The 25,004-nt window shown below is 40.2% G+C and overlaps 1 protein-coding gene across 1 annotated transcript in view; it reads left to right on the top strand.

Annotated features, from left to right (window-relative positions):
* LOC124605581 (proton channel OtopLc-like) overlaps positions 1-25,004 on the top strand; it is a 111,755-nt gene that overhangs the window by 52,326 nt on the left and 34,425 nt on the right. The window contains exon 7 of the mRNA XM_047137363.1: positions 16,634-16,757. Coding sequence (XP_046993319.1) covers positions 16,634-16,757 — 124 coding nt within the window. The remainder of the gene's footprint in view (positions 1-16,633; positions 16,758-25,004) is intronic.

Raw genomic sequence — 25,004 nt, 5'->3', positions numbered from 1 at the left:
CATCTACGAATGCTGTCTTCATTCATGGGAAGGAAGAAAGAAAGAAAGAAGGAAGGAAAGAAAAGTCAACGGTGAAATCATGCAATCTTCTTATTTACTGCTACCGTGGCTGGTATCATCGTACAGTTCTAAATAAGACGCTTGATATTGTATGTGTATGTGACAAGAAACTTCTGTTCCTGATGGGTGACAAGAAGATTGCTTCTACAGCGACGACAATAACGAAAAGCTTCTCAGCGCCGTAATGTCGACTGATAGCAGTTCTCTAAAAAGCATCTTGTTTTACGTGTTGTGTGTGAGTGTAATTTTTTTCCTCGTTACATCACAGCCTTCCTGCTGTAGCAGAAGTGCTAACTAGTAGCATCGAAACAGGGAAGAAGAAGAAGAAGAAACTTTTTTTTGGAAGAGGCACTGCAATGCAGAAAACAGTATTCTTCTTCCTCTCGAACTTCTCCAGAAGCTAAACTGTGTGTGAGCACGTGATCTATGTGGAGGAAGCCAGCAGATATTAACAGTAATAGCAATGACAACGCCAGCCGGAGGACAGCTGATATAACAACACTCGTACGCGTGCCAGCTGTGTTTTGTGTAAACGCGGAAGGTGGTGAGTGTCACGGTCAATGTTCTCTCCCTCTACCACACAACATGACTATCACATCAGTATTTCTACTGCAAGCATCATTCTGGAAGACGAGGAGGACGAAGGAAAACATAACGTAAGCATTTGTATGCGAGCAAAAGCGTGGTAGCACTTTTTTAATTTTTTAATTTTTTGCTATTTAGTGTATGCCGAAAAAAGAAACCTGCAGTGCGTGCGGGATCGTTGCCAGTGTCTCTCCTTTAAACACCACGCGTGTGCAGAGCGACATTGTGGAGTTGCAAGCCACACAGCAGAGGGGAAAAAGTGCTCTGAGGTGTTCTCCTCAGCAGCTGACTGTTTCTGTTTTGGTTCATCGACCCGAGAGTCTGCAACGTCTGTTTCTTTTACAGCAAGAACAACAAAAACAATGGCAGTAGGAAGTGGTGTTAGGTTGGACCTCTCCCACTTTCTTTGCCTCTCTCTCTCTCTCTCTCTCTCTCTCTCTCTCTCTCTCCGAGAATGTTCTGGAAAAGGATATTCTGCTTTTATTGCAAGCGACAGAGATTTTCTGTCAGGATCAACATCACCTTTCCTGCGGGTGGTGTCTGTCATTGTCGCCATTGTCATCATCATCGTCATCGTCTGACACCGTCTTTTCTATGGGAAAGCAACACACACGCAACTCTTCAGAAAATGTAAGTTCAACATGTATTATTTACTGCTAATTGTCAAACATTTTTTCATGTATAGTGACTGCTTGTTGTGTAACTAAAGAGAACAGGGATGCTTCTCATTCTGTTTTACAGAACTTAAAATGCCTAGGTGAGGGAGGCAATACAAACCGCGCTTGGCGGCTGTCTACGCTAGAACAAGAAGAAAAGTACTCTATTTTCAGCTCCAGGCGTACAACCATCAAGTCTGGAGCAGCAGTTGTCGTCTACTTAAAAGGACTGCAAAGTATGCCAGCGTGGTTCTCTGCTCTCACCGAATTCCAGTTTTTGAACTCAGGGCAAGTCCTTACGATATATCGCGGTAGACTGAACAGCATGGACATCGTTGACTTTGAAACAGTTTCACAAACACTAACGTTTCTGTTTCGCAGAGAGAAAAGCTGATTCTTCCTCAAGGCTTAAAATAATCTCTTTATTTTGCGCTAAAGGGCCACTGACAATGTCAGCCATTGCATGGAGCTGTTGAGTAAATCATTCCATGGAATCACGACCTCTGTACAGTTTAAACGCTGAATATTCATCGTTGTAGCTATAGCTATGGGCTATACTGAATGGAGTATGTAAATGTACTTGGTGTGAATTACTACTACGGCTACAAGTAGCGACTGGTTCTAGCATGCGTTCCGTGTCATCATAAATTATAAAAGGTACCCTTAGCTTGTTGCTGAAGTTGCTAAATTTTGCGTACTGTTTCTTGCCACTAGGCATGATACTGTTGAGGCATGATACTGCTGACTGGCTTAACCCCTACGCATTCGGTCAAATGTGCCTCTAACTTTTCTTTGGAACTAAAGTAACACAGGCAGCGATGACCTATAGCTATAGACTTAGTACGAGCAGTAATGCTATAATCTGCTAGCCTCGACAAGTTTTTTATATAACAGAAATGGCAAATATCTGTGTTTTCGACCAGTAACGGTAACAGATTTGCGTGTTTCTCATGATGGTACTTCGTAACATGCAGGGGAACAACTTTGTTTTTTTTTTCTCCCGTATTTTCCTCTTCTCCTCACCGTCTTCCTCTCCGTCACTGACGACCATTCACTCATAATCAGAATACTAGATACCATAAACGTTAAAAGAGATGTTTTAGTCTGTTTTTCGAATATGTGCATATGTTTCAACTTTGTAGGAAAAAGTATGTTGTCAAAGTTTAATTTATTTGTATGTGACACATATACAAAAGCACACCTTGCATTCTTATTTGCAGGGTACAAACCAGCTGAAGCTGCCCACTTAAAAGAGGCATTGTCTTTTGAGCGAACGTTAATTACTACTTGTTTATTTGCTATCACTTTTGACTCTTTTCTGTATTGCCCTGCATGAAACCCTCGATTTTCATTAACATCAACTCGCTATTTTACTATGTCTCGTAGTGCCCAACCGGATTCTCTCATTTGGAAAGCCTCCAGTTTCTTTATCTACCTTTAACACTAGTTGAGTAACAACCATTGTTAATTTCGGAGGATAATAAATCAACATTCTTTGCGTTCATGCCATTTCTTTTACTTCATCTGACTTAGGCAGGACAAAGTTGCAGACAAGTAAAAATTTAATTGCAAGAGCCCTTTTGATATTTCGCAGCCTGTTGTCAATGACGGGGAAACAGGCATGCAAGAAGTATCTGGGAGCCTTGAAACCAACCGGTTTTGTTATTTCACTCGTATATATTTGATTCTTGAAAACAAATTCTACAGAAACCCATTCCAGATCACTGTTTTCCCGCTGATCCAAATTTGATTTAATGCGCTTTGGAGACTGTTCACTCATTGTTCTCTTCCAGCACTTGCCGAAGTGTCGTCTATTGTAGACAACAGATTGTTACAATTCGAATAAATAAATGAAACGTCTCCATTCTCTAGCCACGTTTTGAAACAAGTAGCGCCGTTAACAAAATCAAACTGACACTAAAATGCATTATGAGAGGGTACTCTGTAGAGTACAAATAGAATGTCTTTGATATAGTAGTCAGCTACATTATTAAACTTGCTCACAAATTGTTCTGTGTAGTAGATGCACTCTTATTTATCGTATACTTCAAAGACAGTAAAATGTTCCCCTTCCTTAAAGCAGTCCTTCTCAAGTAGCTGCACTATTTTTGCATTCACTTCAGAAATTGCATTCGCATCTTCAACAATACCTGATACTTTTGCTGTAAACACTAACGTATCTCGCGAGACAAATCCTGTGCCACATTTACGTTCTTTTAGAGAGCACAGATCAGTTTCCTTAATATTTCACTGCAGTGAGACTTTACGAATTGTAATGGACATTGTTAGTGAGATAAAATACAAATATTTGCATAATAACCCTTTCAGAAAGGTGTCGGGAAGCACCGAGACCATTGTTATTTCCCAGGTGTGTACAGAGGCGCGGCACATGCTGGCTGCGACATAAAATATAGACCCCGTTTTACAATGCCTGTAGTGTTCCACAATCTGACAAATTAGAACTACCATTTTTTGATAACAAGCATTTTCACAAGTAGTGAAAATTATTAAAGAGACGTCAGATAACTGCAGCACTTTCAATTTTCAAATACAAATCAGAGTACTCCCATAGAGTCTTGGGTTTGAATAAATGCCATACATGGCATGCGCTTTGGTAATCAGATTCTGTGACAATTCTACCACATGTTAACAAACTTTTAAAATTTTCAATCAGAGGTAAGTGGTCCTCCACGAAAACAGATTCGTTGCTCACATACTCATATGGGAATATACCTTTTTGATTGATTAAATTAAACTCGTTATCACCAGAAAAGTATTTCGTAATTATCTTGAGTTTCTTCGATTTCAAGTACGAGGTACGCTTTTTGAGCGAACATGTCAAAAAGTTTAACGTGTCTATTAATCGGAAATTTATACTACATCATATTACTGTGCATTACTTTTCGTTAATGTTTTGAACATCTTCATATTGAATAGTAGAATAGAAACAGGGCCTGGAATTAACATAATTTCTTCATCATCATTGTCATCAACTATATAATTATCTCTATGTTAATAGCCTCTACAGTTGCTTTGTGTGATACGAAAAATTATGTAATACATTACAGGAGTTTAAAACATTGCTTTTAACACAAGTATTCACAGAATACTGTCACTAAAGCAAGCGCCATGGATGAAACAATACCTTGTCACTAACGCACGGGAAGTATGAGTACAAGCAATGATTTTGAAAAAAAATTCTTCAAACTTATGAATAACAGTGTTTTCGACTAAAGAAAGCAAAATGCAAGAAAGCTGGTAGATACAAAACTAGCAAAATGCTGGAGCGATAAGTTTGGAGCGGCCGCACTGATTGGTAAACCTAATTTTAAAAGGAGTGTAATATTTAACGAAAATTTAGTTGGTATTGAACTAAATAAAGTTAATTTTGTGTTTTATAAACCAATAGCAGTAGAAATGGCCGTTTTAGATATATGAAAGACTCTTCTCATAGATTTTCATTATAAATACATACTGAACAAGTTTCCAGCAAAGCATCTGAAACTGTGTTACACTAAAACCGACAGCTCAGTTTATCATATTAAAACTTCCAATAATTATGAAGATATCAAGAATGATGTTCATAAATGTTTTGACACTTCAGGCTACCTTGTAGATAACAAATATAATATTCCACTTCTGAATAAGAAGGTGGCAGGATTATTGAACGATCAATTAAATGGAGATCCCATAACTGAATTTATCAGTCTGTGAGCTAAGCTGTACGCTCTCCAGCCTGAGTGACAACGTGTAATGCGTAGGGCGAAAGGTGCCAAGGAGTCTTCCATTAAAAAGTTGACCATTGATGATTACAGAAACTGTGTACTAAATTCAGATGTTAAATCTGCCACATAGTATGTTATGCAATCGAAAAGCCATGTAGTACACACTATTAAACAACACTGACTTGCCAGTTCAGTATGATACACTATCTGCACTTGCAGTTAAAACTAGTAATTTTTTGAAGCCGCTACCGCCTAAAAAATGATAATGATAATGATAATGTCTGATTTCTGACTGCTGGAAAACATTAAATGTGCTTTGTAACTGATTTATTATGATTTTGACTGAAATAATGTGTGACAACAAAAAATATGTTTTGTAACTGATTTATGTATATTCTTTGTAACTAAGTGAGAAAGGAAACAAAATAAACATAGGATGTGATTTGGAACTAATTTATTGTGAGAAAATAAAAATTTTGTTTTGTTTCATCAGAAAGTTCGTTTCTGTCACCTCTACAGTTCATTTTAGTAGGAGGTGGACCATCAATCTGACAACGTGCATTTACGTTATAATGCTTATAACAATGCTGATACTTAGAAATAAGAACATCGTTCTTAATAACTTGTGTCCATCTGCGAAAGTTATGTAAATGTGACATATAGAGGGTAACAGCGTGTAGGAAACAAATAACAGTCCACCGCATTCACATGCTGACACTCGAAAAGTTTCTTATAAATTTCAAAAAGTAGTTTACAAACATTTTTTGATTTAATCCATACGAATAAGAAGTTAGTGTCAGAATCAGCCACACCAGTAGTAACTCCATCTTTCTTTCTAGCACAACAGTCGAATCCATAGTTTTCCAGTAGGAGCTTTTTGACATCTTCAGGAATAATTTGTTGCAGGATACTTAGGACGAATGGGCACAGTAAGTTTTGTGAAAACAGTAGCGCTTTACAGTCACTGTTCTCTTTTAGTAGTGATTGTACGAAAGAGTTCAGTGCACTGAAAGAGGCTTCTGTGTCCAGAACTTGTAGTAGATATTCACTTCCAGCACTTAAATTTACTACTTACATTCTCACTGATTGATCGTCTGAATTGGCATTAATTATCATAACTTTGTTCATGACCTTCTGTTTTTCCCCTCTCCTTTGGCGATAAAGAACGGTAATGATGAAATGATTGTACCACTTCCTTTTATGTCTGTGTACACTTTGCAGCCTGATTGGTTGATGGAGTTATTAATGAAATATGAATGACCAAGCAGTAAGCTACTGCATTTTTTGCAAATGCTTTTTTTTGTTTCTGTTTCGATCTCCGTGCTAACGATGGAAAATTTCAGAGTTTCGTCTTGGTGTGAACAGTCAATGAAAAATATGGGACAGTTCTGGAACTCGATACAGTTCATGAGTCGGTTTCCTCGTCTTCTTAAACCACTCTCTCCATAATACAGTGACTGAAAATATGCATACATTTCAAATGCTTAAGCAGTAGTCTTCGTGTCAAAATCGACAGGAAAATTCTTCTCTGGGAATTTAGATGAATTTAAATACACGTTCAAGTCTGATATGTTTATTTTGTCGAATAAACTAGAGTTGGTAGTAATCGAATTTCGGTCTGAATGAAAAGCCAATGTCATATAACTTGCTGTTCCAAGAGTTGTATTAAATTTAATTTGCCATGTCCATGAGCTGGTTTCTGGCGCAATTCTTTCAATTAGACCACAGTGAGGTATCACCTTTTAAGATGTTCCACAGTGATATTTGTTGCTTTTTATAAACTTCTACATGTGGCATTTTCCAGAGTATTTTCTCCTGTTACGTTTTTTATTTGGTATCTGCTTTATCTGAGACAATACAATTAATATATTGTCTACTAAAATTCAGTACCAGTTCAAGACAAGCGTCTAAAATAATCTTTTTGCTAACCTTGCAAAGCTTCAATTCATTTTAAGTGGAATGCAAAAATTGAAACGTCCATCGTCTTCGACTAACTATTTCATTTCGCTTCTTGTCCCACATCCGGCATTTTGTGATGCGTTTTCTTCACTTGGTGTAAAAGATACATATCCTTTCATTAACGTTGCAATTTCTGGATTAAGTACATGGTTGATAATTTAGTTATTGAGACGGTATTGAATACCCGAAAATAGATAAAGTGCAGAGTTTTTTGTTAACTCATTATCAGTATCTTTCCCATTCCCTTCTGTGTTGACAAATCGTCCTTCTATATACAGTTAACTCTCAGGGGGCAGCAGGTAAGTGCTTTCATTTTGTATAACAATTGATATGAAATCGTTCTGAGCAAAAGCCTGTTGACCAAAAGCTTTATGCTTATGATACTGAAGACGAGGAACAGAGTTTTCGACGAGAATTTTTTCTCTTACATTCATAATTTTTTCTCTCTTCTTCTTCTTAGTTTCCTCCTGTTTGATCAATTAAAGTCGAAAGACTTGATTGAGAGCTTGCAGAGGGAGGTCTCAGTATTTATTTTACTCTATATCCCACTCATGACAGTATTTTTCTATTGCCTAGAGTTTCCTCTTCTTTGCTTTTATTATTGTTACTGCTAACACTGTCAAGGTATCTGGTGTCTTTGTTTATGCAGGCACCCTGTTTGTCTGCGATACCCATTCCGTTTCTTTTTTTAGCATATTCTCCTCAAATGCAAGCGAAAAGTTATTTCTTTTCCGTCAAAATCGACAGGAATTCCGTCTTGATCTCTAATTGCTACACTGAATTCTAAAACACATATTGCAAGTATTGGCACGTAAATGGACAAATTCGGCGTTTCCACAATCTTATATCATGGTGGTACAGCCGGTGCAAACTGATGTAATGTGCATATAGTTTCCCCATTATGAAATGAGCCACTGGAGATGTTACAGTCAGCAAGGAAGACATTAACACTTTGAATGTTAACTGGATGTGCAGCCGACTTCAAGACATTTTTATCAACTACAGTATCTGCGAAACCTAAACCTGAGCCTATGTTGTCACGGAAATGAAAATCTGTAGTCACATTACTCCTAATCTGGCATCGACTCGGTGTCTTTTTATTGTAGATAATATGTAAATGTACTTGATAATTTGTCTTACTCGTCGAGCTATCACTGTCAACTTTCAAGTTGTATGCATCAATTTCTCTTAATAACGTTGAAAAAATATCATGCAATTTGTATGTTCCATGTTTCAGGATGACTTTATCCAAAATTTCTAGATCACCTATACAGGGTGAGTCACCTAACATTACCGCTAGATATATTTCGTAAACCACACCAAATACTGACGAATCGATTCCACAGACCGAACCTGAGGAGAGGGGCTAGTGTAATTGGTTAATACAAACCATAAGAAAATGCACGGAAGTATGTTTTTTAACACAAACCTGCGTTTTTTTAAACAGAACCCCGTTAGTTCTGTTAGCACATCTGAACATATAAACAAATACGTAATCAGTGCCGTTTGTTGCATTGTAAAATGTTAATTACATCCGGAGATATTGTAACCTAAAGTTGACGCTTGAGTACCACTCCTCCGCTGTTCGATCGTGTGTATCGGAGAGAACCGAATTACTTAGAGATCCAAAGGGAACGGTGATGGACCTTAGGTACAGAAGAGACTGGAACAGCACATTACGTCCACATGCTAACACCTTTTAATTGGTCTTTATCACTGACGCACATGTACATTACAATGAGGGGTGAGGTACACGTACACACGTGGTTTCCGTTTCAATTACGGAGTGGAATAGAGTGTGTCCCGACATGTCAGGCCAATAGATGTTCAATGTGGTGGCCATCATTTGCTGCACACAATTGCAATCTCTGGCGTAATGAATGTCGTACACGCCGCAGTACATCTGGTGTAATGTCGCCGCAGGCTGCCACAATACGTTGTTTCATATCCTCTGGGGTTGTAGGCACATCACGGTACACATTCTCCTTTAACGTACCCCACAGAAAGAAGTCCAGAGGTGTAAGATCAGGAGAACGGGCTGGCCAATTTATGCGTCCTCCACGTCCTATGAAACGCCCGTCGAACATCCTGTCAAGGGTCAGCCTAGTGTTAATTGCGGAATGTGCAGGTGCACCATCATGCTGATACCACATACGTCGACGCGTTTCCAGTGGGTCATTTTCGAGCAACGTTGGCAGGTCATTCTGTAGAAACGCAATGTATGTTGCAGCTGTTTGGGCCCCTGCAATGAAGTGAGGACCAATGAGGTGGTCGCCAATGATTCCGCACCATACATTTACAGTCCACGGTCGCTGTCGCTCTACCTGTCTGAGCCAAAGAGGATTGTCCACGGACCAGTAATGCATATTCCGTAGATTCACTGCCCCGCATTCTCTGCTAATGCCCATTGACAGAATTGCACTCGATGTTTAAAGTCGTCACCATGTAATTGCTGATGTAGCGACACATGAAACGGGTGAGAGCGGCGACGATGCAGTATGCGCATGACACTATTTTGACTCAGTCCACCGGCTCTCGCAATGCCCCGTGTACTCATGTGTGGGTTCATGGCAACAGCAGCTAACACACCAACTGCACCCGCTTCTCTTGTGACTGGCCTGTTACGGACCCGTTTGCGTGCTACGACCATACCTGTTGCATACAGTTGGCGGTAGATGTTTTGCAATGTGCGGCACGTTGGATGCTCTCTGTCCGGGTACCGTTCTACATACACCCTGCAGGCTTCAGCTGCATTTCGTCGACACTCGCCATAGATGAGTACCATCTCCGCCTTTTCAGAGTTCGAATACACCATGGTCACAGTTCCTACACCACTACACTATCACAGACGTCTGGTAACACGGCGTACTACAGTTGGTCTGCGTGCGGAGACGAATGCAGAATAACAATAGCAGCAAGCGCTACATGCGGACACAGCGACAGCTACACCAAACCACAACAGTGCACTACAGCCACACACGTAAACACGGTCGTCATCGTAAACATGTCCCTGCAGATGCTGCTCGCTGACCGTGGCCCGTGTTTGTTACAACACGCAACTGAACGTCGAAGGTTTCAAGCGTCAACTTTAGGTTACAATATATCCGGATGTAATTAACATTTTACAATGCAACAAACGGCACTGATTACGTATTTCCTTGTATATTCAAATGTGCTAACAAAACTAACGGGGTTCCATTTAAAAAAATTTAGGTTTGACTTAAAAAACATACTTCCGTGCATTTTTGTATGGTTTGTATTAAACAATCACACTAGCCCCTCTCCTCACGTTCGGCCTGTGGAATCGGTTCGTCAGTATTTGATGTGGTTTACGAAATATATCCAGTGGTAACGTTAGGTGACTCACCCTGTATAGATGTCGAGGTAGAAATTATATTTACAGATGTAACACTGTGGATGTAATTATATATGAAAAGGTTCAGAAGGGCAATTTCGTAAACATGTGGGGATAAATTTAACACAGGATTGAAGATAGCAGTTGGAAGCGAAATTTTACCCATCAGACTTAACATTACGCCATATTCAATGTTCATTTTTAGATGACAACAGTGTCCAACAAGAGTGGCTGTTCTATTTAGAATTCAGAAACTTTAAACATAAATGACCACCTTTCTGTCTGTTAAGTGACTGAAACGTATTGTAGTTACATTTTATCATACAGTTTTTCAGATATCTTACTATTTGTGGAGGAGATGGTAAAGTTTCAATGCTATCGAAATTGTAGACAATATTAACCTTTTTTTGGAAGTTACCAAGTGTGAACCTGGTTCCTCATTGGTATTGAGATTAATAACTGCACTCTCACAGGTTTTAGGCCTTTAAGGTGAAGTATCTCTCACAAAGACACATCGAAAGCTTTTTAGCGTAGTGGTGTAAGTTGGTAAGTGGTCTTGTAGAAAGATTGTTTATGGAGAATTTCTTTTCTCGTTCCATTTGTACCTGTTAAGTGCAGACCGAAACCATTTTTCCTGTATGGATCTAAGTTCAGACCTTTCCCTTCACGCAAAGCAAATGCCTCAAGTACACTATGAAGCCTCAACACTTCAGCTAACTGCTTTCCATCACTTTTCACATCATTAACAGCCTTAGCAATTCCAACCACACCTCCCGTTAGTCCTGTGAATGACGATAAATCGGCAAATATTGGAATTAGAGGTATTATTCCACCTTTTTTGGGATTGGGTAATATTCGCTCTCTATCGAGTAATTTCTCTATGGCTTTCGTCGGTGCGATTTGTGAAACAGTTTCACGAGCGGCTTTCAAAACTGTCATCAGATTACTGCCTGGCTTCGCATACTTAAGACCACTTCGAACTTCTTTAATTATATTATTCAGTACACCACCAGCTGTTTTAAACCTTTCTTTTAATTACCATTCTCCTTTTAAATTTGGCTTTCATTGCACCTGTCACGGCTGAAGCAGCTAACTACTCCTTCAAAGCGGTATCTTTTGCTTTTACTCTGTCCCATCCTTTTGTAGCCAGAATTCGGTCTGTTTGATGTCTGTCAGGCAAACTGTCTGGGTGAGCTGCGTACGCTATGTCACGTTCTCTACACGCTTCATTTGATGGATTCATACCAATGTCACCTCTTTTGAGCCGTTCCTCTAACTTTTTCCCTGGACCGCTGTACGAGTAACCAGACAAATGAAATTCGACAGGTAACTTCTTAATAATGGGCTTAAGAAGAAGCTACCATCCTTCTTCTTCTTCCTCTTCTTTTTCTTTTTCTTGTTGTTGTTGTTGTTGTTGTTGTGACACTTCTTCGTTGCTAACTAAAGACTCGTCTTTTAAATTAGAAAGCTCTCTTATATTAGCAATTGTAAGATGGGAAGACTTTTTAGTATGACTGAAATGGACTTCAGGAAGCATGTGCTTCGACTTCCTATTAGTCCTACTACTGAACGCAGAGATGGACTGCAAGAGCAAGATCGTAGACATGGTGATCTATTTCCTGATACGATTAGATGTATACTAGCAGGCCCTTCCAACTGCGGAAAAACAAATGAAGTTGTTAATCTTCTAATTTAATAAAACGGTCTCAAACTTAAAAACAACAATACGAGTAAAAATTTCTCGAAGAAGTCTTAAAGACCCTAAGTGATATTGTGTATTTTACTGTTTCCGGTTAGGAAGATGTAATTGCGCCATATCAAGCATGCCCGCTTTCAGTTTTTATCGTTGATGAAGTTGCTTGTGACCTACAAGATCACACGGAATCTTACTTTTCCGTGGGTCCTCATTATGGTGTAGACAGCTTCTATATATGTCAAATAAACAGTAAAATTCCGAAGCAGTTAATCAGAGATAATAGTAATGTTACTTCCCTCTTCAAGCAAGATGAGCGTAATTTAAAGCATGTATTCAGTGATCATGTTAATCCCGATATAACACTCAATTAATTCCTTGAAATGTGTAGGCGAGCATGGAGTGGGAACACCTATGACTTCTCATTACTAGCAAAGATGATGATTTAAACAATGGCCGTTAATTCTGACAATTATATTTGTATTTAACTTGGTAGCTTTAACCAGTACAGAGTGTTATCGCTATAGCCTCTGCAAATGCAATATCATCGAACATCAGCGTCAGCAGCAACAGCAACAGCAACACTCTGTTGCTGGTGCTAGATCCTCATTACAGCAATGACATTGCTAATAAAAAGTATGTGGATTCAAAATTACACTCATACTCCGACGTTATTACAGGTCCTGTCGATAAAGTACATCGGTTATGTCAGAAATAATGGACACGAATGGTGAAGGCCTGCCGCCTAGAGGAAAAGTATATCAGAATTATGAAACAAAATCTTATACTGATACTCTTTTGGCAAAATTATTGCCCCAAATGGCTTCTTTCTTTTTAACCACATATGCCACTGATACAGAAGTATATTTCAATAATAAACGTTTAAGTGTTTTTCATGATCCTACTGACAAGGGAACCTCCCCATCGCACCCCCCTCAGATTTAGTTATAAGTTGGCACAGTGGATAGGCCTTGAAAAACTGAACACAGATCAATGGAGAAAACAGGAAGAAGTTGTGTGGAACTGTGAAAAAAATAAGCAAAATATACAAACTGAGTAGTTCATGGCAAGATAGGCAACATTAAGGACGCTGGGACCGCAGCAGCGCCGTGGTCTCGTGGTAACGTGAGCAGCTGCGGAACGAAAGGTCCTTGGTTCAAATATTCCATCGAGTGAAAGCTTTAATTTTTTATTTTCAGTTTATGTGACAAACTCTTATGTTTTCATCACTTTTTTGGGAGTGATTATCACATCCACAAGAAAACCTAAATCGGGCAAGGTAGAAGAATCTTTTTACCCATTCGCCAAGTGTACAAGTTAGGTGGGTCGACAACATATTCCTGTCTTATGACGCACATGCCGTCACCAGTGTCGTATAGAATATATCAGATGTGTTTTCCTGTGGAGGAATTGGTTGACCTATGACCTTGCGATCAAATGTTTTCGGTTCCGATTGGAGAGGCACGTCCTTTCGTCTACTAATCGCACGGTTTTGCGATGCGGTCGCAAAACACAGACACTAAACTTATTACAGTGAACAGAGACGTCAATGAATGAACGGACAGATAAAAACTATGCAAAAATAAAGAAAGAGAAATTTTCGCTCGTGGGAATACTTGAACCAAGGACCTCTCCTTCAGCAGCTGCTCACTCTACCACGGGACCACGGCGCTCCTTAGCCCACATTCTCCTTTACGTTACCTATGTGCCCAAGACTGATGACCAGTTTGTATATTTTGCTTATTTTTTCACAGTCCCACACAACTTCTTCCTGTTTTCTCAATTGATCTGTGTTCAGTTTATCAAGGCCTATCCACTGTGCCAAGTTATAACTAAATCTGAGGGTGGTGCGATGGGGAGGTTCCCTTGTGAGAATCATGACACTTGCACAAAAGCTTATGTAGACAAAGCGGTGTAAAAAGAAACACATTAGATGTAACTGAAGGTTCACTTAAGGTCAAGAAACGTAAAAATATTGGTAAATTAGCAGATCCCGCAACTAATCACGATGCAGCTTCGAAAAAATATGTGGATGACACTCGAAGAAGGATTGAAAATTCTGCGCAGCGTGTGAGAGAAAAAGTCGATTCTGAGTTGGCAAAGCCGCAAAGGAGTGACACAGTAATAAAAAATTATGTTGATCTTTGTTCCAAAAACTGTAAAATAAACTTAGCAGCTTCAGTGAGCTAAAAAGCAATATACGTGTCTCTATGGCTGTAAAGGTAGAAGAGTTTTTTGACCTGCTTAATGTAACAGAACGAGTTTTAGACGCTCAGAGCAAACCTATCACGTGAGCCGATTTTAGACTCAGATGTGAAAACGAAAGGATATTTTGAAAAGCAGGTAAACTTGAGGTTTTCTTTCATTCTTAGAACTGACAGCATTCCTCCCGGAAATCCCAAGAAACTGGCTTACGTTTTACACAGTGGTCAATACATGTATATATTACCCTACGTTGGTGAAGTCATTTTGCGCTCTATTAGCCCAGATATTGAAACAATTGTCTTTGAACTGAATGGGAGCACCCACTAACTTTCGATGATCACTGAGATTGTTGTGCGCAAGGGAGTCAGATTCAAGTTCAGATGAATCGATCGCGTAATTGGAAGTAGTTCACTTCAGAATTCGACTACCGGATTATAGAAATTGAGGCAGTTACATATGTTCAGTTCAGGCGGTGACTGACCAGTTGACAATGACAACATGCTTCGGAATTCTCCTGTAGAAAGAAACATTAATCTTAAAAAATAGGTCATCGTAACTTGACAGAACATTCAAAGAAAACTATTAGATCTTCATAAAAGAGAAGCTAAAATCAAGTCGTTTCTAGGGAAGACATTTAGACCCGTTTCACAGCCACAAAGAGAACTGATTTCTCTTAATAAAGGACGATTTCCGAAAAAAGAAAACATTAGCACTACCGCTCCTGCTGCTGCTGTTGATGCTGCTGCATGGGATGGCAACATCAGTATGTGCGACGTTAAAGGATAAAAAAGTGAAAAGACACGATACACACCCGTAGCAGAGATTGCAGCAGGTCGACTGTTAGCTTCATATTTTAATAAACCAATAGATAGAACCCCTTACACTATGTGTGGCATCAGATTCGATCCGTCAGAAGGTGGATGGATGACTGAAAACTCGCCAGTGGAAGGCGGTGGAAATGATTTAAATGAATTTAAAGATATCCGGGAACTAGGGGATTAAACAATTGACTCTTCAAAATCAGGCCTATGTATTACACCGCCCGAGATCTCCAAAAATTAAGCCAGAATTCTCAAAGCAATCAATGAGGCAGCATTACCTGCCCTTCAAACCTGTAAGTGCAGACAGTGGGTACGATACCCGCATCATATAGCCGTTGATTGCAGTCTCCAAAACATGACACCTCCCTGGCATCTTCTGCAGCAAACGACGACGACGACGACGACGGTGACGACGAAGAAGAAGAAGACACTAGAGACAATGACGAAGATGACAAATACAAAAGTGACAAAGCAGCGCAAATCGAAAGTGAAATACGTGCGGGAAAAAGTATGTACTATGTACCTGGAAAAGAGGAAAATAAGGAAGAAGGAGAAATAGTTGGCGTTAAAGACTGGAAGAGCTACTCCAATAAATCACTTTTTGACTACATTCAATGGAATAACCCAAACGAAATTGTCGAACGTTTAATTTTCCTGCTTGCTTCAAAAACAGCCGTCAACAACTCGCATGAGAATGAAATTATTACAATAGACGAAGAACTTCGAGAAGCTGCTATTATTTGTTAATATATGAAAATAAGTAATCTACCAGCTCTTCATTTCATGTATGTTTGTAGAAATTTGTATGTACGCTACTTCTTCAATAAAAATTTTCTCGCTTTAAAGTTCCTTGCTTAATACTACTGCAAATCTGGCGCGCGCTAATATACATCTCTGTGTGTGTGTGTGTGTGTGTGTGTGTGTGTGTGTGTGTGCGCGCATCGCACGTGCATAGTCCCGTTGGGCTGCTACCAAGCTACTGGAAGGCTGTGAGATCGGGGTGTGACGTCATAGGTACGTATATATGGGACGATGCTAAGCTAACGTACGCATTTACGGCTCGAAAAGTGTGCAGAACACCCGTTGCTATACTATTTAAGTAGCGTACAATTTATTCTCACGTACCTGGTTCATGATTGAGGCAAGTTTAAATTTTTCTTCATTCTTCCTGGTATTATCAGACAGGGCACGAGGGAATCTGTGGTCATAGAACTTCGCTGTGCTAACATTTTCGGTCCCCTCTCTTCCTGCTGAACACCGCTTCAGTTCGTCATGCCGAACCATCTCGTGCACAGCAGATCGTAGGTCTACGTGTCATGCATTTCGAGTCACGAAGGAAAAGAGCTCGTGCGGCAAACTGGATAGGTTTTTCTGCTTAATCAATCTCCCTCAGAGCAAATAATTACAAGCTCGAAGAAATCTGCGAAACAGCAGAAGTACAAATTTTGACGAGAATATTCCTGTTTTCAAGTGCACGCAGTGAATATAATAAGTGTCCTTTGAATGTACGCTCGTACTCCCCTATGAAACATTATGAACATGTTCTGAATCGAGAATGCTTGATTTCCTTCCAGAGTTGAACTCAGTTGGAGGAGAGATCAACGCCACAATCACAACGACGGAGGCGTCTCCAGCTGCGCTGAACATCACGACACAAAATACAACCCTACTGAATGCGACACACTCGAATGTCGGGAGGTTAGTACATGGAGGAGGTAACAGTCCTTACTATTATCCTAGTCTCTCGTTTTAGCACATTTCCTGTTTGCAAGTGCATCGATGCCTTTGCCTATGCCCGTGTGTCTTGAGTGTTTCCCACTGCTAACATAAACGCTATGCTCGCCCCTAATGCCATACCTGTTTCCTTTCTTACATTATTAGAACGTAAGAGTTCACGGTCCTGCAGATCACCTTTCTCCACCTGTTTGATATTTAGAGCTGAAAGCACCGCCTTATTGTGAATATCTGTTATGTCCTAAGCCTTTTCTTTGCGCTGGAAGATAGACGCTAAATATCCAGCATAAAAAAAATTAAAAAGCCTGAGGAACTGTCATTAAGCCAGGAATGTAGGAATGCAATACGAACCCCTACGTATCGTTCCCGTAGGGACCGCGAAACCAAGATTACACCAATTAAGAGGCGCTTTTACCAGGTATAGTATGAAACAGTAATTTTCCTATAGATGGTGCTAACCATCAGTAATCGGCCCTTGGGACCGCATCTCCAGCGCCATCTGTTTCCTGTAACGGCCGACGACGAATGTTAACAAATAGTAAACGAAGTTCCATACATCGGTATCTGTTTCAATCCCGTAAACATGTCGAGTTTTGTACTTACGAAATACGATTTGCTGACATCATAGGTTTTTAGTCGTCATTTGAAGAAAACTGCTGCAGAATCGCGTTGACTGCTTATCGAAACTTTCGGCGAAGATGCTCTTGGGAAAACACAGTGTTCCGAATGGTTCAAAAAATTCAAAAGTGGTGATTTTGACGTGAGAAACTACGAACAGGGGAAACCACCGAAAAAGTTCGAAGACAAAGAACTGCAGATCTTATGGGATGAAGATGATACTTAAACTCAACAGGAACTCGTGGACCAATTGAATGTGACGGAGAAAGCCGTTTCTGTTCGGTTTAAAGCTATGGGAAAGTTGCAGAATGTGGGAAAACGGGTTCGGCATGAACTGAATGAAAGGCAACAAGCAAATCGAAAGACCACTCGTGAAATGCTGCTCGCGAGACACAATAGAAAGTCATTTCTCCATCGAATAGTGACAGGTGATGAACAATGGATATATTTTGAGAATCCTAAGCGTCGTAAGCCATCGAGATCCACTGCAAGACCAAATCGCTTTGAAAAGAAGACAATGCTCTGTGTTTGGTGGCATCAGAAGGGTGTCATCTATTACGAGCCGCTAAAATCTGGTGAAACTGTCAACACTGATCGCTACCAACAGCAAATCATCAATTTAAACCGAGCATTACGTGGAAAACGATCAGAATATGGAAAAAGGTAACACAAAGTCATATTGCTCAATGGTAACGCCACATCACACACAGCAAAACGGGTCAGGGATACCATTGAAGCCTTCCGTTGGGAAATACTAGGGCATGCGGCTTCCAGACTTGGCTCCGTCCGATTATCATCTATTGCGCTGGCTGAACAACGCTTCAGTTGGTATGAAATTGTACGAAAACGGCTCGCTTCAAGAGAAGAACTGTTTCTTTTTTTTTTTTTTGCGTGGCATTCATAGTCTGCCGGAGAGGTGGGAGAAATCTATAAATAGCAATGGAGGTTATTTTGAATAAAACATTGTTTATCAGTTTCAAACAACAGATTGGACCAAATTCCGCTTTCATACTTCTACACCTGGTAAACAATCACTGTTTCCATTTGTGATGGGCGAATCGAACGGGTAGAAATCATCTTACCTTGTGAACAGTCGGCACTACACATGCTGGCAGGTAACGTTCTCCAGGGATTTCCTATATCCAAACCCATCCATCGGATGCAGAATGATCCTTCGCACCAAATCACTCGTTTCCATCCATCCACTGTGCAGTGGCGTCGCATTTTTCACCACCTCAAACGCTTCTTAGTATTGGCTGCAGAAATTTGTGGTCTCTGAGGAACGCCACGACCAATGCACCCAACTCTTTTTAAACCCCTACCCACAGTAATAGAGACAGCGTCCTGCTTCTGTCACTTTGGAACTGACGAGTGGTTACTGGTTCCATCCACTGATATCATGTGATTTTTTACTGCCACTCTCCTTAATGCTGGATGGTTCTTGACAATGAGTCCTGGTTTAGCTATGGTTGTTCCTCCTCGTTTCCACTTCGCAATCATATCACCAACTTGGTCAGCTGACCGACCCATTTGTTGTTGCTGTTTCTGTACCAGCAACACAACACTCTTCGCCACCTATTATAATGACCGTCCACTTCTCTCAACATTTCACGTTACAGAGGCGTGTCCGAAAACTTTTGATTGGCTAGTGTATCTTAAATGCATTAGTTCGGGCAGAAGATGGCCGTGGTCGTAGCCCTCTTGCTAACGTGTTCGAGGTAGCTCCCTTTCGGACGGGATGATAGAACAGAAAGCCTTGTACATTGACTGAACATACAGTTCTCTCCCGTCCGGCTAGTACATCCAATAAACGTAGCTTCCACATCTCTCCTTCTGAACAGTATATTTAGAGACGATACTGCTTTATGTGATTCACAAATTGCTGCAATGCTGTTTCTACGTGATGCCGTACGTTGAGAGCTTGTTCCTCAAAATTCCCTGTGAACAAACTTCCCGTCGACATTGCGGATCTCATGACAGTATTCATCACGGTACGGGTGATCCAACCAGCCCTCTGAACGCACTCCCGTAAAAAGTGACATCACGTCGAAACTAATACTTACGTGGTTGTTCAGTACCTCTCTGTGTTCAAATTGTAGGACGCAGTGCGGTAGAAATTAGATTCCAGGACTGAGTCAAAACATCGAATTCATGTGTTCTCTCATTGCAGAGCCACCTTTCCCTAAGCTAGATCAGGTCACATAAACGACGTTTTCGCCGTGCCTATCATACTTGCAGATTAGAAAATTGCTGGGCTCCAGACGCAGATGGGACAAGCATCGGTTAAAAGAATAATTCTGTGTACCCACATCGATCTCATTCCTTCCACTGCTATATGCACTTCGCCTCTCTTACGGAGCTATAAAATTGTCACTGATCATCTACCTTATACAACACAATCAACATGGTGTATTTTAGCCGTTTACTCAGTACATCAAGAAGTTATTGAATATAGAGTCTATAAACAACACGAAGCAACTCATAGGTGTTGTATCGATTAAATGTCCATCATAAATGTTTAAGTATCTTTAAAACGTACGACTATACCAGAACCTTTATTCCGTATTGAATAGGTACATATAACAGTCAAATAAAAGGAAAAAATACTGAAATATGCAAGAGTTTCTCACATAATTTTCCTTGTATTAAGATTATGGCAATGTCCTTCACACGCCCTATCGCCCTTTTTTTACTTTGTTAGTAGTTGTTGTAGTTGTTAGTAGTTGTTGAAGATCATCTACTTCAGGCATTTTCTTCTGATACTAAACACTCTTAGTTGTCAGAAACTCTTTATAACTATTCAAATATGTAGGATAAGCCACAGAACTTATCTCACGTCATGAAAAATGAGAAAATTCTAAATCCCACCCCCTTACGTCTCTCTCTCTCTCTCTCTCTCTCTCTCTCTCTCTCTAGTCTTCAGCTCTGAGGTTGCTTTTTAGCAGTACGCCATTTCCCTCATCTGACTGCCTTTCATTCCATTTCCATGTATGTAGTACATCCTACATCATGCATAATCTGCTGTACTTCGGTCGTTCCTGCATTTCTTTCCCTCAAAAGCTCCTTCTGCTATTGTTCTAATCATGTTGTATCTTAAAATTACGCGCAACACTAGAAATATCTTATAAATATCGTATCTACAAACTTTCACATTTATAATAACGAATACTTTAAACGAAAGGGCTTTTAGGAATGTAAACTATATTTCACGTCCCTATCCTCTATCTTAAAATAATAATTTTTATCTAATTAGAAATATCTCCAGATTACACATAAAGTTCGTTAATGTAAAATAGTATAAATATTCTCTTCCTTTATTTAGTATTTAGGTTCTCGTGCTTGATATTCGATGAGAATCGTTTACTTAGTTATTGTTTCGTTGCTCCCGTACCTGATATTATTGTAATGTAATGCAACCCAACTTCATAATGACTTTTTCAGTGTCACTGTGTTTGTCGTTTTAAAACGGTCATAACTAGCACTTTACATATGTGCTCGACTAACTGTCATGATTGTTACTGATTTGTTTAAGACAATTTTTACAGAGCTTTGTGAAGTTTGTAAATCGTTGATGTGCTCTACGCTATCTTCGGTTTGAATCAACAAGTATGATCGTAATCAGTTTTCTGCCCACGCTGTATATAACGCTCTGATAAAAAGGGTTCAGTATAATGTCACCTACGCTAAATATCTTAGTTGTTGACCAAAATCAATTCGAACTACAACGCCTCTTTGGCGGATTCGGATTAACACAAAATGCTTCAGATCCAACTAGGTAAGTTCTGAAATCGCCTTATGGTTGCCTTTCCCATTATACCTGACTGAAATGAACAACATAATACATTCATACATTCGCATTTATACTTACAAAACGATTTATACCACTAAATACATACAGAGAGATAAATACAAAAATGCTAGAAAAGTCTACTGTAATAACGATTACTGAGAAGTTAACGTTCTGTTATTGTGTATGAATAAGTGGACAAGTATCTCAATTACGTTTTTATGTGGCTGTTATGCAAAGAGTAAGTGAACAGAAATGCTTTTTTGGTGTGTGTTAGCAAATCGATGAAGTTGATTATTTTAAATGCCGGTCGCACATGACAGCGTGAATTCTAGTCAGAGTTAATCTTTGTGACAGAGATTAATACTTAAATTTAGTGAATGACATTGTAACTTCTGTAGGAATTCTGAATTCAACATTTCTGTCAGCTGCATGTAAGTTTCCTTTATATTTCACAAGATTTAATTTCATACTTATAAGCAAAAGTTAACGTTGCCTTTAATTTCATTTATCACTTCCTCGAAGGTATTTAACAAATTTATTACAGTAATGGGAAGTTGCTGCAAAATTGTGGAAAAAGATAATACTCTTCGCACAAACTCTAAAGTTAACGCAGCTCAACTTCAAATAACACTTCGTGGCTTCTCCAGCGTACAGTTTAATAGCAAAGTGCATCGCAAATAAATTCTTTAACTGTTTGCAGGTAGGTTGTAGATAGGGTATGTCGGGTTAGTAAATTCAGGAGATACAGGTTTTGCCCACACAACGATGACGTCTGCGTAACTGAGTATAACTGGTAGACTGTTTATTAATTCACTTAAACCAAAAAACTGGAAGCATAAGCCCTCATCCTGTTTATTTAGACTTTTGAAAACAGTCCACAGTGCGATGTTCAGAACAAATGGTTCAAATGGCTCTAAGCACTATGTGACTTAACTTCTGAGGTCATCAGTCGCCTAGAACTTAGAACTAATTAAACCTAACGAACCTAAGGACGTCACACACATCCATGCCCGAGGCAGGATTCGAAGCTGCGAACGTAACGGTCGCTTGGTTCCAGACTGTAGCGCCTAGAACCGCACGGCCACTCCGGCCGGCAGAACAAATTCAGTCGATTTCCACTGGTAGTTCCGCAGTACAGTGATATTCACGGCGTCTCTCTTGTCTTATCTATCACAGAAATTTGTTCGGTTTGCTGCTCGAATAAAGCACGATGTAACAGCACTCTCCTGATGTGGTTGTTTCGGATTATTGAGTGTCTGGCGTATTTCGGCTTCTTCTTCCTGCAGTCCTCTGCGAATATCTTGAAATACTCACGTCTTGGGTTCTTTTCCAGGGTCGCGTTTCTTGCACTTCCTCTCCTGCGTTTACTTTCAAAACCAATCATATTCTCAATGTATTAGTAATTACAGCAACAAATGTGCAGCAATCTCTTTCATAATGTTTTAATTTCTACTCGCCCCTCGCCTGTAAATTTACAGTGATCTGCATCTCATAACACTGTCCCTGATAACTTGCAAACTTCTCCTCTTTCCACTAAAAATGAAAGTGATTGTTTTGCACAAACTAATTAAATTTTGGAAAATCTACCCCACTTTTGTGCCCGAACGTCTTCCTACCTCCAAGTCCCGCTGATAGACAATTTACTTCTCAGCCATCACTTCCTCACTTACAATTTTTTGACACCCAGATAATATATTCCCTAATGGGCAGAGGCTTCTGGAAATATACAGAAGATATACATAGAATGACAATGGAAATAATATTTTTATTGACCTACATAAAAATTGCTCATTACATGTTCACACACATAAAGCCATAATAAAACTATATAAAATTTGAAAGAAAGAAGAAAGAGGACAAATACATACAATTTTACAATGCATCTCTAAAGGATATCAAATTGGTAGGGCGGCTTTTCCTTGATCTTTGAAGGACCTAAACCTTCCCATCACAGTTTGCCCTCAGGGGCTACGTTGCCGTACGAGTATATTCGTCGTACGCTAAAGAGTTTTTGTGATGTTTCTAGCCTAATTCACACATCAAAATAAGTTTTGCATCACCTCGGTTCCGAAAGATCCGGAAACTGTACAGAAAATTGAAATAGAGATCAACATAAAGATCATTTCCGTCCGTTTTTATTGCTCATGAAAACCACACATTGCATTTTGTACCACCAGACAGCGAGACTTTCAGAGGTGGAGGTCCAGATTGTTGTGATCACCGGTACATCTAATACCCAGTAGCACGTCCTCTTGCACTGATGCATGCCTGTATTCGTCGCGGCATAATATCCATTAGTTCATCAAGGCACTGTTGGTCAAGATTGTCGCACTCCTTAACGTCGATTTGGCGTAGTTCCCTCAGAGTGGTTGGAGGGTGACGTCGTCCATAAACAGCCCTTTTCTATCTATCCCACACATATTCGATAGGCTGGCCACTCTAGTCGAGCGATGTCGTTATCCTGAAGGAAGTAATTCATAAGATTTGCACGATGGGGTCGCGAATTTTCGTCCATCAAGACGAATGCCTCCCCAATTTGCTGCCGACATGATTGCACTATCGGTCGGAGGATGGCATTCACGTATCGTACAGCCGTTACGGCGCCTACCGTGACCACCAGCGTCGTACGTCGGCCCCACATAATGCCACCTAAAAACTGTAGGGAACCTGCACCTTGCTGCACTTGCTGGACAGTGTGCCTAAGGCGTTCAGCCTGACCGGGCTGCCGCCAAACGCGTTTCCGACGATTGTCTCGTTGAAGGCATATGCGACACTCATCGGTGAAGAAAACGTGATGCCAGTCCTGAGCGGTCTATTCGGCATGTTCTTGGGCCCATCTGTACCGCTCTGCATGGTGTCGTGGTTGCAAAGATGGACCTCGCCATGGACGTCGGGAGTGAGGTTACGCATCATGCGCATAGTTTGAATCGTAACATGACGTCCTGTGGCTGCACGAAAAACATTGTTCAACACGATGGCGTTGCTGTCAGGGTTCCTCCGAGCCCTAATTCGTAGGTAGCGGTCACCCACTGCAGTAGTAATCCTTGGCCGGCCTAAGCGAGGCATGTCATCGACTGTATCTGTCTCTCTGTATCTCCTCCAACTACGAACAACATCGCTTTGGTTCATTCCGAAACGTCTGGCCACTTCCCTTGTTGAGAGCCCTTCTTGCCGCAAAGTAACAACGCGGACGCGATCGAACCGCGGTATTGACCGTCTAGGCATCGTTGAAATACAGACAACACGAACCGTGTACCTCCATCCTGGGGGGAATGACCGAAAATGATTGGCTGTCGGACCCCCTCCGTCTAATAGATGCTGGTCATGCATGGTTGTTTATATCTTTGGGCGGTTTTAGTGACACCTCTGAACAGTCAAAGGGACTGTGTCTGTGATACAATATTCACAGTCAACGTCTGTCTTCAGGAATTCTAGGATCCGGGACAATGCAAAGCATTTTTAATGTGTGTACTAATAAAACGTTTGATTTACATATATATAATTCTTCAGGATTGAATTACCAGTTTACTTACAACAAATTAAGGACAATATACCTACCAACATATGATGTAAACAGATCTGAGAGAGATCTGATATGCTCAAGGGTAAATTAGTGTTGTACTTGTGATGATCTCAATTCCTGCCCCACATTTCTTTCATTTCGCATCTAACAAGCTACCGTCACAAACATGTTATCATGCGCTAAGTCTGAAACCTGACGGGCTGTGGTGGAAACAACAATTGAGAGACCGTCCACAAAACTCTGTGAGGGTCAGAGGTGTGCATTATCATGCTGCTCTACT

The sequence above is a fragment of the Schistocerca americana genome, chromosome 3 (assembly GCF_021461395.2).
Source record: "Schistocerca americana isolate TAMUIC-IGC-003095 chromosome 3, iqSchAmer2.1, whole genome shotgun sequence".
Taxonomy (NCBI): domain Eukaryota; kingdom Metazoa; phylum Arthropoda; class Insecta; order Orthoptera; family Acrididae; genus Schistocerca; species Schistocerca americana.
The sequence above is the reverse complement of the archived record's forward strand: the minus strand, read 5'-3'. Positions and strand labels throughout refer to the sequence as shown.